Genomic DNA, 15,173 nt, shown 5'->3' with positions numbered 1-15,173 from the left:
AACAAACCAACGAAAACAAATATCCCCGACTGCTAAAATTAGCAAGCGTGTGTCCCCACAACTTCTGTGCCAGCAGAGAGGGTGTTTTCCATGATAGGACTTGCTGTTACCAGACTGAGATCCCGTCTTCATCCCTACTATGTGGACATGCTCATTTTTCTGAATAAAAATATGGAATAGGCTATAGGCCTGAACAGTTTCTCAGATTAGCCTTTATGAAGACGTACGTGTTAAAAATGAATGTTCATATCAGCATTGCCGTCACTCAGGTATGTTCAGAATTTATACAAAATAATTATCAGTATCATTATAGCTTAGGTGAGGTTAGCACATGTTTTCCCCCGATGTATCAAACAGTTTGTAGTGATCCTGACTAAAACGACAAACTCCCACAAGCACCTTCTGAGCTGTATTAACATTGATATGTCGCTATCTGAGAAATACAGAAATAAGTCTATCGTTTTCCTTTATTGCCGACAATCTTTGAAAAATGGTTGATAGTTCCCAGTGACTATTGAATAGTATTTTTGCTTGAAATGCCCATCCCTATAATCAATTGTTGTGTTATAAAGTTATAACAGTTAGTAAGAAAGGTATGCACAGTTAATTGGGGTACCCTCTCCATATCTTTTATATACCGCACTCTGTAGCGCTTCTATCGGCGCCTAATATTATTTAATTTACTGACTATAGAAACGTTGTTGTTTCAGCTATCTTGCGGTAATGGCGGTATTGAAGAATTCACACCGTGCGGGAAATTTTAGACGGTATACCAGATGAACCGGTATACCACCCAGCACTACAAGGACTTCAAAAAAGCAGGATCAGGCAGGCAAAGAAACCATTGTAACTTGGGGAGTAAACACCAAACAATACCAGACAAAGAAAGAAGCAAACAGAAGGAGTACTTATGTCCAAGATAACAAGCAGACAACAGGTGGGACAGATGATTAAACTAGCAAGACATGGCTGAACTTAGAAACCAGGAGGGTACTCCAAGTACGTGGTTTACTGACTAACCCAGCTCAGTTAACTCAGAGTAAGTAGTAAACCTCCTAATAGAAGATCCATATGGCTTCATTCTCCTAGCAAAACAAACCCATAGGGCTCTTCTATTAGGAGGTTTACTACTTACTCTGAGTTAACTTATCCGGGTTAGTCACTACGCCACGTACCTGGAATACCCTGTAAGTACACGATCCATCCTGGCTGCCTGACCCATTCTGCACATGCGCATGCTTGCACAAAAATAGAGTAACCCTAACCCTGACCCTAACTGACCAATAGGGGAGGAAAACAAGAAAAATGGGGAAAGAGGTGAACAGGGCATGACAGCCAAACTTCTCCAAAAAAAAAGAAGAATTAAAAAAATCTCTCTCTCTCTCTCTACATATATATATATATAAATAAAACACTGCTGTTTCTAATTTCTAATGCTGCTTCTTGGGTAATTTGGGTTGAGGAGCACTAGGGGGCAATCTGAATCAGGCTGAAGCAGGAGTTTGTACTGTTCGTTCAGACGGTTTCACGGACAGGATAAAGAGGAGAGATTAAGGTTAAGGTTTAGAGGTCAAAGCTGAGGTTGAACTCAATCAATGACAGATAAAAACGTATTTCTCACTTAAATAAAAGTGTATTTTTGAATGTGCTAAATTGTATAAGCAACTTACTAGTGGTTTTATATGCTGTTGTATGTGCTGTTTTGTGTCACCATTGTGTGATTAGTTGCAAACTCTGTTCAGTGACAGTGTTTAGCTGTGTTTCACTGTGAAATGAGTATGTGCTAGTTAGGTTTCACTGTGTATGATTGTGGGGTATGTGTGTGTGTGTAATTTGGTTTAATTCTGTGTTTGATTGTGGGGTGTGTGTGTGTGTGTTATTATGTAACTTTCTGAACAGTGCAAGTCATTTACACAGGAAAATTAAGATTTTAAGACCTTCCTTAAGACGTTACCATGGCAACCCAGACAAGAGGTCAGAGAGTGGTGTGTATGTGTGGTGGAGGCATAGCTGGGAGCCTGTAGGTGTGTGCGTGTATGAGTGGATGGGTGGCAGGGTGTGTGTAGGGGTGAGTGTGTGTGAAAGAGAGTATGGGTATTTTTCTCATTGGTGTCTCTTGTGTCTCATGGCCAAATATGGATCTGAACTATAACACAACCATCTCTCTCTCTCTCTCTCTCTCTCTCTCTCTCTCTCTCTCTCTCTCTCTCTCTCTCTCCCCCTCCCTCTCCCTCTCTCTCTCTCTCTCTCTCTCTCCCCCAACTGCTCCCCTCTCTTGCCTCTCATTCACTCCTCCTCCCTTTTCTGCCCTCCCCTCCTCTCTCTTTTTCCCTTTCACACACACTTGCGTTCTTGTTTGAGGATGTACAGGCTGAGGGGAGATGCTGACAGATTTTACTATCCTACTGCACTTTCACCTCTGCTGTGAGTTAACACCTGTGTTTGTGTGTGTATAGATATGCACGTTTTCTCAGGGTTATTAGGTGTCTCTGTGTGTTTGCTAAATGAACCAGGTAAAATGATTGAATTACATTTTGAGCCATAGTTTTAGTGTGCGTGGTTTTTATTATTATTATTATTTATTATTATTATTATTCAACATTTGTTTTGGTGATCCATTTTAGATCAGATTGTGTGCAAGTGTACGAGCGGGTGCAAGCATGTGTGTGTGTGTGTGTGTGTGTGTGATGAATGTGTTGGGTGTCCTTCCCACCTGTTCTAGACTAAACAGTGTGTGTGTTTAAACTGTGGTGACTCCCCACGTTAAGCTGATCATTTGTTAAAGGTGCTACACCTCACATACACATTCTCCTGTCATCTCACGCTGTTCTGTTCTATATACACACATTTCAACTGAAATCATATATCTCCACCTACCAGTAAACTGCCAAACACCAACATCGACAACAGACAGAATGCTTCTGACCTCTTCAGTGCCTGCTTCCGTCTCTGGACACACACACAGATGCACACACAAGCACACACGATGTAACACTCAAGGGTTTAGAGTTAAACGGTTTTGGTTAAATGTGAGAACATGAATTCGTTTTGTGACATCACAGATGGCTGTGTGAAGTAAACATTATGATGATATTGCGGGGTTTCTATGACACCAGACACTCTGTGACTGGGTGAATACTAGTTTTTATTCTCTGTGATGTTTGGAGATGGAAGGTGGACTCTCTTTGCTTACTATGCCACAATTCGTTATGTTGTTGAGATCTCAGCACTTTTAGGTCAACAGACCAAAAACACAATCTGTTGTAAAGAGGGAACTAACACTGAGAAGTTATCTGCATAAAACTGTTAAATGCCCACACATATGCACGCACATGAACCTCAAACACATGCATGCATGTGCACACATGCATGAACACACACTGCTCTAGCCTTTTCAGGACTCTAATACTCTAAACCACAGTATAGTATGATGACTGTCTATAGACCTACAGTGGCCCATGATTTAGGATATATGTTTTTTAACATACTCAGGTTAGCTGAAAAGATGTCATAGCTGTATTTTTGATGAAATTGAAAGTTGTTTTTTTTTTAGATATATTTTACATGATGTCAGCACTGTGCCCTTCTGGTAATTGTTTCATAATTAATTTCAGTTTGAATCCTCGAAGTTCTGGGACAGCATCCACTTCTGTGCATCGGTGGGTCTTTTGAAAGCTTTCTGTGGTGAATCAGACCAAAAATATCAAAGTTGTAGTATATGTTAGAGGGTATATTCATGATAACCTGGCTGGTTATGGCTGATTAGGCTGACGAGCTAACTGTCGTTGGTCACAAATCAGAACAGAGTGGAAAAGTAGCGTAAAATTCACTATGTACCATCAAAACCTTTCCCCTGCATACTGATAGAAGCTGGAGTGGCTGGTTTTGTCAGTCAGTGTACATTGTTCACTGTTTATATAACAGGAAAAGGGTCACTGAGGGCACTTGCTGCTTTTCAAGGCCACTTAAGGGGGAGAGTGTGTTCACAGACCGGGGTACCATCTTGCAGTACCCCTGGAGCAACTTGGGGTTAAATGCCTCGTTTCAACAGTATCAACATCCCTAAATTCACATAAGCAACTCTTGATTATCTGGTCTGCAACCTTCACCCATGGGGCTACTGTTAACCACAGTTAAACAAGTTTAAACTCCCTAAAAATGATGCCAATGGGGTTGATCATTAGAGATTGAGAAATTGTGACTGCCCCGGCTAATTAAAGTTTGGAATTAGGCCCCGCATAACGGCAATTTTAGTTTTGTTGGTTTGAAATATGGCAAGTATTTTTAAAAATTTTCTTGTTGCAAAGTTTTTGTGATCTCCAAATTAGTTGGATTATTCTAAGGATGATCCGCACCGAAGCAGTAGAAAGAAATTGTTATTTCAGATGACATAATGAGGTAATGCATCATTTTCTTTTCCTGTAAAACCATATATTTTTTCAATGCTTACTCCTGTTGCATCATACTTTCTGTACCATGTGAGCAGTACACCAGATGTGTTGTATCACACTGACTGAACAAGCAAGATATAATCTTGTGCACATCATGCCTCCAGACAAAACACTATGGCTAATATAGACACTGAACAAAATACACGAACCCATCACAGTGCATTTCAACTACTTATTTCGTTACGTGGGCCAAGAATATGATATAGCAGAACACCATTTATTTAAAACAGAAATGTGGTCTTTTTTCATGAACATATTCCTACTCCAGCTATCCAGGCAATGGCAGTGCAATCACAAACTTACACAAACTTAGGTGGTTAGCGCAAACATTTCGTTTAATAATAATGGAAAAAAGTGGTAAGCAGGGACATGAGTACTATTCTTGCCAAGGCTTTCATTTATACTTATTAATCAGGTGTTGTATTCAAATTTCATTGTCAAAACTAGCAGTGTGGTGAGAGGGAGGAATGAAAGCCAAAAAAAGCTGTCTAAATAATCCACCCAAATCTTTTTCTTTCTTTTTTTTTTACTGAGTCAAATGTTTTCTCTGGTACAGATCTTGCAGTAAATACATGGCAAGTGGGCACAGTCCAGAAAACTGTGTTTTTCTGTTCTCTACTCATTAATATTATCGTGCTTGTTTAAAACATAGAGATTCTAAAACGGCTTCTGCTACAGGAGTCAAACCATGCTTACTTTACTGAAGCCTGGCCAGATTAAGCCAGCACAGGACACTAAACTATGTTCAGGGTTCTTTCTTCAGCATCTGTCCTTGGCAACGTAGGAGCAATGTCAAAGTAGCGGCAAAGTTTGTTGAAGCATTGAACCAATGTTAAAGTTTTTATTGCCAAAGGACAATGACAATGAAAGGATATATGGTTTTGTTAGTGACACAGAGACTGCAAGTAACGGAGAAGTCTTTAGATGCAGGTCACATGAGCAGATGTGTGATTTGTTTTAGATTTAGTAATGTAGATGGACATTCCCCAAAATCAATCTGAAATCCAATTCCGTATGGCTTTTTACTGTTTACACAGAAAATATCCAATCCGTGTGAGATATAACAATAAACTGGAATCTGGTCTTTTTCTATGGTGGTGTAAACTTAAGTTAAAAAGGTAGTGGGTGAAATATTTAAACAATAGATAAGACACCAAATGTCCATAAAATAAACAGTGTATAACTTCTCTGATTCCTGAAGCAACAAAGAATTCTGGTATAAGGAAATCATTCTTAATATACATTGATGATATTAATGTGATATTATATCAACCTACAAAATCCACGTGAGAGGTTACCCAACATGCATGATATGTTTTAAACTTTCCAAAGCTATTTGTGACTGCATGCATCAAATGATTAAGGTCTATAATTTTTATATTTTGTTCAAATAAGCAGCCAGTAAAATCTGATTTGAAGAAACTGCTTGTTTAGTTGTAATTATATTTTTGGATATTGCCAATGGTTCAGTGGCCTGTCCATTTGATGTAGTGCGCATATAGGGAGGTCCAGCCTTAGATGCGTCCTCCTTTCTACATCTACTCCAGAACGGATTTTCATAGTAAATTTCTGTGTAAGTTAGTCAGCTTTGAAACTGTGTACTCCTACTGTAGACAAATGTGTCCTCATTATAAACAACCCAGGGCTGATAGATAGTTTGCTAGATTCCAAAGTGTGAAGGTAGTATGGGTGTATGTGGGTGTATGTATGTGAGAGAGAGAGAGAGAGGCAGAGGGAGAGAGAGAGAGAGGGGTTTTTAGTTATATTGCTATTTTACTGCGTTCTAAAATGGTGGAATATTGGAAAAGTTGTGGCAATAATGCAAATCATTTTAACTGATTTCTGAGACAAATATTGTTTTAATGTTTTAATTGTGCTGCAAAAGCATGCATTTTTCTAAATCTTTAGAAGAGATTTACTTGAAGAGTGTTGTTCAAGCTTTAAATGTTAAGAACAGAAAGTGGTTCAAAATGTTGTCCTTTTGCTCTCCATGGTAACCGTGCCCTTTTGTGGTCCACAGAGTGAGGATGTAATTTTCCCAGGACATGAGGATTCTCAGCTTGGACTTATGTTGCTCTAAATATATTTCATCCCTCACCGTTCCTATGACAACAATCAGCGTCATCAGAAAAGAGTTTAGGTCTGAGACAGTGGACCACAGACAAACCAACATCGTTAAAGACTTAGGTTCTGAGGTCATGATCTCAGTCAGATCTCTGGACAGTATTTAATCCTCAATGTTTACAGTATAAACATAAAAACAAAAGCTCAGAGTGTTTGGGGAAGCATTTTAGGATGAATAACAGGGGTGAGGAGTAGGGCCATAAAACAATAAGTGGATATCAGGCATTCTGATCATACTGGTATATGTGACCATATTCCAACATTTTCTTTACAGTGTCCATGGTTTGCATGTAGTGCACATATGTTGTAGTATGTGGTCTGTTGGTTCAGAGCTTATAGCTTCTTCCATGTGAGTTTTATGACTCAGGGTTACAAAAGTACATCAGCTGAACTGACATGTAGCAGTTAATCTTATCTTATTTAAATAAATGTGTAGTGCATGTGAAGTAATGAACATAAAAAAGAAAACATGCAAAAGTATTTGCACAATGTCTTTGCAAAATTAAGTTTAATATATGAGTTGACCTCACTGGCAACTCCTTGCTCACTGAAACGTGCCATTCACTAGCACTGTTTTTATGATTTGGGCAAGATCACAATGGTTTATGTGAAAAGTTTTTACCAAAAAAACAAAACTTATGACAAATATCACTTCTGACATGGTGGAAAAGTCAAGTAGCAGCTCAAATTAAATTAAACAACCAAGACACTTTTTATTATGACCCTGTGAAACAACATTCGCTTTAGAGAGTGGAAAAATGACAGTTCTAAGTTGTCAGTGTCACTGTGGTTTTAGTGATTTAAATCAATGCAGCTGACTACTTCAGTATTTTATTTCTGCACAGAAAAACAAAGATTGCAATGAAAAGCTCTTTTTTTCAACACTTTGTGTCATCGAAATGTATTTACTTTTTGTTGTATGTATTGCTTTTAATGGTTCTGCCGTTAGTCCCACTGACAGCACAGGCTTGACAGAAATTTGTTGACACTTTCTTCAATGCAGAAAATTCCGGTCAACACAGAACACAGAATCTCATACACTTGATAATGCCACTTGAAACATCATGGACAAGGAATGTTCAGTATTATAGATATTGATAGACATTACTGATATTCAATATCAATAATACATCACATAGCCCTAGTGGATATGGGGTTTAATCTGTCCACTGAAGCCAGACACCTTTACACCGTGGTTCTCACAGGGCTCTTTTCATTAAGTAAAGGTTCTGGAAAGAACCCAAATGTCCGATTTATTAAGTGGTTTTGGTCATTTAATGAGATTTCTGTTGGGCTGCAGCTTCATAGATTTACGGCAGAAAGCTGCTGTCGGGCAAAGGGCATTTTAATCAAGCAATCTTGTTCTAATTTAAGTACAACATGGTAGTCCTTTCCCCCCAGCCTAGCATCCTAAAAGAAGTGAAACTAATTTTCATTGGCTCTCACCTGAATGCTAAATATTCAAAACCAGTTCAAATTCAGCAGACATGGTCTGACAACCAAACCAGCAGTCATAATGACCATTCAAAGACAACTTTTTATATCTTTATACCAGTTTATTTAAAATTGTTACTATGATAAGTGCATGAACCATACTTCTTCAGTTTACCATCCATTTGACAATTAGTAAATAAAAAAGAGACATTCTTAATGTTTATTGCAAGAATGTTGCGATTACATTAGAATATTCAATGACCAAGCTTAGTGTTTCAGTCTACCAACAGAAAAGAGCTTTAATTCTTATCTTTATCAGTTTTCTCTGTAAGCAGATTTTCTGTCTAAGCAGTTTTCTCGCAGTGGTGCGTGTAGGTCAACACACGTAATCGCAACCCCATTTACCCAACGTGGGTAAATAGAAACACCCCACTCACTCAGCAGGGGAGGAACACAAACATCCACTGTACCCTACATAGGTGGACACAAACAATAACCTTTTGCAATTATGAAACCTATATTAGCCCATGTGCCAGAGATCCAGAGCCTGAAAACACTTGTAACAAATGAGAGTAAACAGACCATTTATCATCTGTCAGAGCCTAGCTAGCATTAGCAACGAGACAGTTTGTAGTACACACTAGGATGTAATGCCTAGCATTCGGGTAAACACAGACAAAAGACTACAAGGGGGAGACAATGGATATGACGCATCTGCCAGCAACCTAACCACATCTTCACACCTAGCAACTCTATATTTGCTCTATATTTGTCAACCTTCAACAGTCAGGCAGAACAGAGTTATATTTGTGATTCTAGCCAACATATGGGTCACTCTAACTGTAATTTACATGCAGTTGATGTAGGGTTTATGTGTGACTATCTGAAAACAAGAAAAAGACGTTTGAAAAAATGATCATGGTTATTCGAATAGCCAAGCTTGCAGGTAAATGCCATTGCAGTATTACAGTAAGTTTTTTCACTGCCCTGATTAAGCTGGTGAGAGTTGGCTCCAGATTGTCGTAACAGCCTTGTAATGGATCCACTTGGCATTTTTACTCAGAATGGTTGGACTTCAAGGATTCATGCTGAAAGAAAGAAAGAAAGAAAGAAAGAAAGAAAGAAAGAAAATAGACTCTGTCTATATAAATTTTCCAAAGCTAAATGGCACAGAGATGCAAATGGACAGAACATTTCACCTCAGGGAAACTTGGTCAGATATCAAGGTGTGTTGTGCATGAATATGACTGCATTAAGAAATTAAAACCTTCAATCTTGATTAAATTTCCTTCTTAAACACATGTTGTGTTTCAATACTTTAACTGATCTGTGCAGTACACTACCTTCTCTTCTCAATACAAATACGCTCACACCTGTTGATCAGAGCGTACGTGTGTGTGTGTGTGTGTGTTTGTGTCATCAGCCTTGCTCTTCAGTCAACATGAGTCCATATGAGTCCATTAGTCTCTTGGAGACGGAGTGAGAGACGTGGCTGGCGTAAGAAGCAAAGCTAAATGTGGTGTGAAAATAGAGGTTCTGTTTGTGCTGCTATGATGACAATGAAAACAAGATGATTTTGAGATGGATCCACGTTACAGCTGCATTTTGAAGCGTGATCACTAAAAGGAAAAATCTCTGAAAAGGAATTCTACTCATGTTACATTTTAGAAATGACCCAAGCTTCTGGACAGAGTTTAAACACACATTAGCAAAGTAAGCAGTCCATCAGTGAATCAATCAATTAATAAATCATTAACACTGTAAATGAGTGAAACAAAAATGACATTAAGATAAATAAGCCAAAGAACAGTTGTCTTCAAGTAATATGTGTAGAAAAAGCTGTAACACCTAATGCCACTTTATTTTCTCTCTCTCTCTCTCTCTCTCTCTCTCTCTCTCTCTTTCTCTCTCTCTCTCTCTTTCTCTTTCTCTCTCTCCTCTCTCTCTCTCTCTCTCTCTCTCTCTCTCTCCTCCCTCTCTTTCTCTCTCTCTCTCTCTGTAGGTGGTGTATAAAGTGGGTTTTGAGATCTCAGGCTGTGTGGATTTGCTTCATTCCACTAGAGGATTCATACATTTTCAAGCATCTCAAAGAAGCATCTGTGGTGTGCGTGGGGTTTGCGCGTGTTCGGTGTGTGTGTACAGGGGGTTTCTGTCAAAAGCTGGTCTCCTGTCGCGTGTTTCTGGTCCATTCCAGGAGGCTGTTGCATCTCTCGGGACAGGCACAGGAGTCCGCAACCCCCCTACCCCAACCAACTCCAGTCCCCCACCCAAAGATATGCAGTCAGGTGAGCCTGATACGCACCTCATACACACACACATTCAGTGTCTCACATGGTGCACACACAAAGAAACAATGACAACATGTGTTATTCAAATGGCATTGTTTGGATAGAGCGGAGCAGTTTGAGCCACTGAAGTGTGATTGTAGAAAGAGCCCCCCCCCCTCCCAAAAAAACAAAACAAACCTCGGCGGACAATTCAGAACCTCATCCCACTGTTCCTCTCGTTCTCTCTTTCTCAACTTGGGAGCAGAGCAGTTATTTTACCACTAATCCCATGTGCCTTCGTCACGGTAAGCCTCAACATGCCTTGTTGTCAAATTTCTCTCCTGGGTTAAAGTAAGATGCTGGCATGCTGGTGGGTTGAGTTTTGGCCGGCATTTGGTTGTTTGGTAAGGTAGATTTATAAGTCTGGATTCTATGTAAGAAGGGGCAGCTGAAGTTGACGTGTGTTTTGGGTGGCATTTGGATTGCGTGGTCCTCGTGCCATACTGAAACAGTCAGATTAATGGGTAAGCTGCGAAAGTCTGGTCAATGTCTAAGAGATATGGACCACAGAACATGGTGAGATCATTAAATAGCTGATTCATTATGGTGTATTTGTGTGTGTGCATTTGTCTTTGTACGTGCGAGTATGTAACAGACAAGCGTCTAGTGCATCTACATACACACAGACGCATACTTACGGTGCATACACTGAAGGAAACTAGAAGTTAAAAACATATTCCATCTAAGGATTACAGCCTCTCATTATCTCTCTCTCTCTGTCTCTGATTTAGAGCGTGTGACGAGTGTGTGTGGAGGTGTGTGTGTGATGGGTGGGATCGATAAAGAGCTGTTGGAGCTGCATTCTCTCATTCAGTTTCCTGAGGAGGTTGCTGCCCTGCTGATGGAGCAGGAACTGAAGCTCTACAGAAGGGTCCTCCCTGCAGACTACCTCATTTACCTCACCGAGGACCTCACACACACACACAATCACAACAACCTCACAAACACGCTGCACAGCAGCATTATAACGCACACACAAGATGAACAGACAAACTCCCGTGGACACACACAGCTCCGTGCATCTCTCTCCGCTCCTGTGATGTCATCGTGCCGTCGCCACAGTGCAGTGGAAGACCTGGTCGCCCGCTTTAATGAGGTCTGACACATTTCTGAGCATTATAAAAATGATCATCATGCAATTGTTTGGTAGCCCTTTTTTCACATAGGTTTTATGACATGGACTTTACTGTGTCATTAGCTCGTCATAACCCAGGTCACCAGTTGGCATTATCCAGTCATAAGTACTAGTTCTATAGCAGGATTATGACACAAACTGTGAATAAGTTGTGGCAGAACCAACTACTGCTTAAGTGTAGTAACATCATATTGTCACAATGCAATGTCTTCTCTTTTGGTGATACCTCACAAATAAATAAATAAGTAAATGTACAAAGGAAGAGTGGAGGTGTACACACGCTGCACCCCACTAAATCAAAAAAGGGACAAATGTCTTCTCAGTTTTGCTACAGTTCAGAATTGGTGAGAGATGCATGAGACATGTTGTTAGGTGGCTTGTCTCAGACATTAGCGACGAGTGTTTTAATCCAGGCTGAAACCATGGTTACAGGTGAGCTCGTGGGTGACGTGGCTGATCTTGACAGCGGGATCAATGGAAGAGAAGAGGGAAGTGTTCTCTTACCTCGTTCACACAGCCCGGTGCTGCTGGAACATGGGCAATTACAATGCAGTTATGGAGATCCTGGCTGGTCTGAGGTAACATTCTCTGCAGCTCAGATAGTAAAAGTCATATCTAAGCACTGTGACTCACACACTGTTCCTCAGATAGCGAAACTCAAACACCGGTATGCCAACTCTGTGACTGTATGACTCAGATATTAAAACTGTTATTACATGACATTGATAAATATGACTCAGATACTGGCACTCTGTGGCTCTGACCACTTTAACTCACACTCACCCTCACAGTTAAACACTAAGTCTGAGGGGTTATCTTAACCACTTCTTGTTTCATCTCTCTCTCTTTCCCTCTCTCTCTCTCTTCCCTGAGAAGGTCTCGTAAGGTGCTGAAGATGTGGCAGTTCATGTGTCAGGCGGACATTAAGACCATGCGTGCCCTTAAGGATGCCATGGCACATCATGAGAGCTGTGCCGAGTACCGTAAGGCATTAAACAGGGCACGCCACATCCCCGGCTGCAGGGTGGTGCCCTTCTGCGGGATCTTCCTCCAAGAACTCGGCCTGGCACTGGAGGGCACTGCCAGCCTCATCAGCCTACGCCAACGAGATGACTCCATAGAGGTGAGCAAAGGTACTCATGCACAGACAGGGACTTATATACATTTGGTGGGTGAAGCTTTTTTCTCCAGCTGCTCCCTCTATTTCCCTTTCACTGTAGTTCATAACAGACTACAGTGGACAGGATCATTTCCTGCAGAGGGCAGGGCCTGAAGGATTGACCAATCCGGAGAAAGAGAAGACTGTCAATAACATCCTGCAGACCATTCGCAGCTGCAACCGCAGCCTCGAGGTGGAGGAGGGGGAGGAGTCAGCTGGCGAGGGGAATGCCCCCTCGCGTCAGAATTCCTTTAGGGAGCAAAACCGCAACCAGTGAGTTCACCAAGTAGAAACAGGACTGATCTCAAGGCTGATCCAAAGGGCAAATCCAACACAGCTCATTAACTGTTTCATAACGAGAGCATGTTAAATGCTCTTAACGCTCCTTCAGTCTGCACATTCTGGTCACATATGTAATCTAGGGTTAAACTATCAGTGGTCAGAGTTCAGAGGGACTGTTTGTACCAGTGAAGGTAGACTGTGGTATGACAGGGTTTGTTAAACTTCATTAACAGGTAACGCTGTATTTTAGAGTCCACTAATTACCAGGTATTAACTAGGAAATGAGATGGTAATAAAATAGTTATTAGGATAGGACGTACCAAATAATTTCCTGGCAAGTACATAGAAACCTACTAGGAAACTAGATGGCGACAACCTTAACCCTAACCATCTAGTTTCCAAGCAGGTTTCCACGTACTTCCTAGATCATAACTTGGTACTTACTATACTTTTCTAATGGGTGCTTTCCGAGAAAATATATTTTGTTGCCATCTAGTTTCCTAGTAGGTTTCTATGTACTTACCAGGAAATAATTTAGTACTTCCTATCCATTTTTTTTGTACTTTCCTAATACCTTTATTTTTATTACCATCTCTTATCTTAGTTAATACCTGGTAATTAGCAGACTGTAAAATAAAGCGTTACCTATAACCTACGAACTAGTTTGGAAGTAATGACACTTTTTTGAGAGGAACATTAGTTTTTTATAGTTACAGGTCTCAGTACTTTATGTAGAGTTCAGGCTTGTGTCTAGTGTGGGTGAACATTGAGGATAGCAGTGTTTTGTGTATGGTAGTCAAGATTTGATGAAATTAGGTTGCTTCAACAATTAATTTATTCTTTTTAAAATTCATTTTAGAGATGATCTTTGCCGAAGATGGCCCACAACTACATGACTGGTCACTTAATGAAATGCAGCAAATAGCAAATATTTAAAGGCTTAAAATCATTCTGCCATACAGAATATTTACAAAGGACAGAACAGATAAAGAGGGAAAAGAAATGAGTAGGTCAAAATGGGATGGTTAATCGACATGAATGTCTCTCAATCCATCTTTTTGGCAACCACAACTCTGTACATTTCAAGTCTCTTGCCATTTTTATAAACCACCATCAGTTGCAGTAGTTTTTTTAGCTGATTGGTTGAGTCAGATGTGTTGGCACAGGGAGAGATCTATAATGATCACTGCACTGGAGCTCCAGGAGCAAGACTTAAGGAAGTCTTAAGGAATAAGTCCTCAGTTTTAGTTAGGGCAGGTCAGTCTTTGTGTCTGAACATATGAAGTGTGTCAACACACCAGCCTAAGGAACATAAAGCCTTTCAGCTGTGTTTGGTTTGCCACGAGCTTCTCAACCAGTCTCCATGCATTTACTCTCAATCTCTCTCTCTCTCTCTCTCTCTCTCTCTCTCTCTCTCTCTCTCTTTTTCTTTCTCTCTCCCTCTATCCACATTCATTTATCAAAGATGGCCATGTTCACAGTCATTCAAGAACATTGCTCTATCAAAACATGTTCAGTAAGTCATGCATAAACACACCTCCACACACACACAGGCACGTATATGCACACACACATAATATGGAGTTAGAAAGCTGCTAAAATGCCACAAACACACTGCATATGTTTTATAAATGCCCCATGATTTGAAGACAAACAGAATTTGATTTATAAAGGCCCCACGATTTGGAAATATGCCCACTATGCTTTACAGATACAACACACACTTCTCAGCAAACACAATGTTTTTTGCAAATGCAAAACATCAAAAAATTAAAAAAAAAAAAAAAAAAAAAAAAAAAAATTAGAGGTCGACCAATATGTATTTTTCTGGCCTGATACGATAATGATTATCTGTGACAAAAAGAGGATGATAACCAATATTTCAGTCCAATACATGAATGATTTTAACATGGGGGGGGGGGGGGAGGTTTTCGGTGTGAAAAGAAATAGGCTGTGACAAATTGAAGTTAATTCCAAACCCTCTTTATGTAGTCATATGTTTTCAGGCACACATCACCACTATGAAAGTCAAATAAAGATCCAATGAAAATTCTTTCTCAAAGATGTGAGGACCAAAAGACTAAAAAGACTAAAAGACTAAAATGTGTACCTGTCTGGTTTTCTGAACATGTTACTGGTACATCCAGTCCAATCATTCTAGTAGCCTACTTCCAGTCCAGTAGCACGAGGTTGTGGTGAAGAAAGCAGAGCCTTTCAGCATTTTCTCCTCTGAGCCTGCTCCTGTTTTTGTCTTATATCGG

At 40.1% G+C, this 15,173-nt stretch overlaps 1 protein-coding gene across 1 annotated transcript in view; it reads left to right on the top strand.

The window, feature by feature from the left end:
- Positions 1 to 236: 236 nt before the first annotated feature.
- Positions 237 to 15,173, top strand: part of LOC115823467 (1-phosphatidylinositol 4,5-bisphosphate phosphodiesterase epsilon-1-like) — a 34,439-nt gene continuing 19,502 nt past the window's right edge. The window contains exons 1-7 of the mRNA XM_030787518.1: positions 237 to 269; positions 10,204 to 10,294; positions 11,068 to 11,334; positions 11,404 to 11,432; positions 11,904 to 12,049; positions 12,348 to 12,594; positions 12,692 to 12,903. Coding sequence (XP_030643378.1) covers positions 237 to 269; positions 10,204 to 10,294; positions 11,068 to 11,334; positions 11,404 to 11,432; positions 11,904 to 12,049; positions 12,348 to 12,594; positions 12,692 to 12,903 — 1,025 coding nt within the window. The remainder of the gene's footprint in view (positions 270 to 10,203; positions 10,295 to 11,067; positions 11,335 to 11,403; positions 11,433 to 11,903; positions 12,050 to 12,347; positions 12,595 to 12,691; positions 12,904 to 15,173) is intronic.

The sequence above is a fragment of the Chanos chanos genome, chromosome 10 (assembly GCF_902362185.1).
Source record: "Chanos chanos chromosome 10, fChaCha1.1, whole genome shotgun sequence".
Classification (NCBI taxonomy): Eukaryota; Metazoa; Chordata; class Actinopteri; order Gonorynchiformes; family Chanidae; genus Chanos; species Chanos chanos.
The sequence above is the reverse complement of the archived record's forward strand: the minus strand, read 5'-3'. Positions and strand labels throughout refer to the sequence as shown.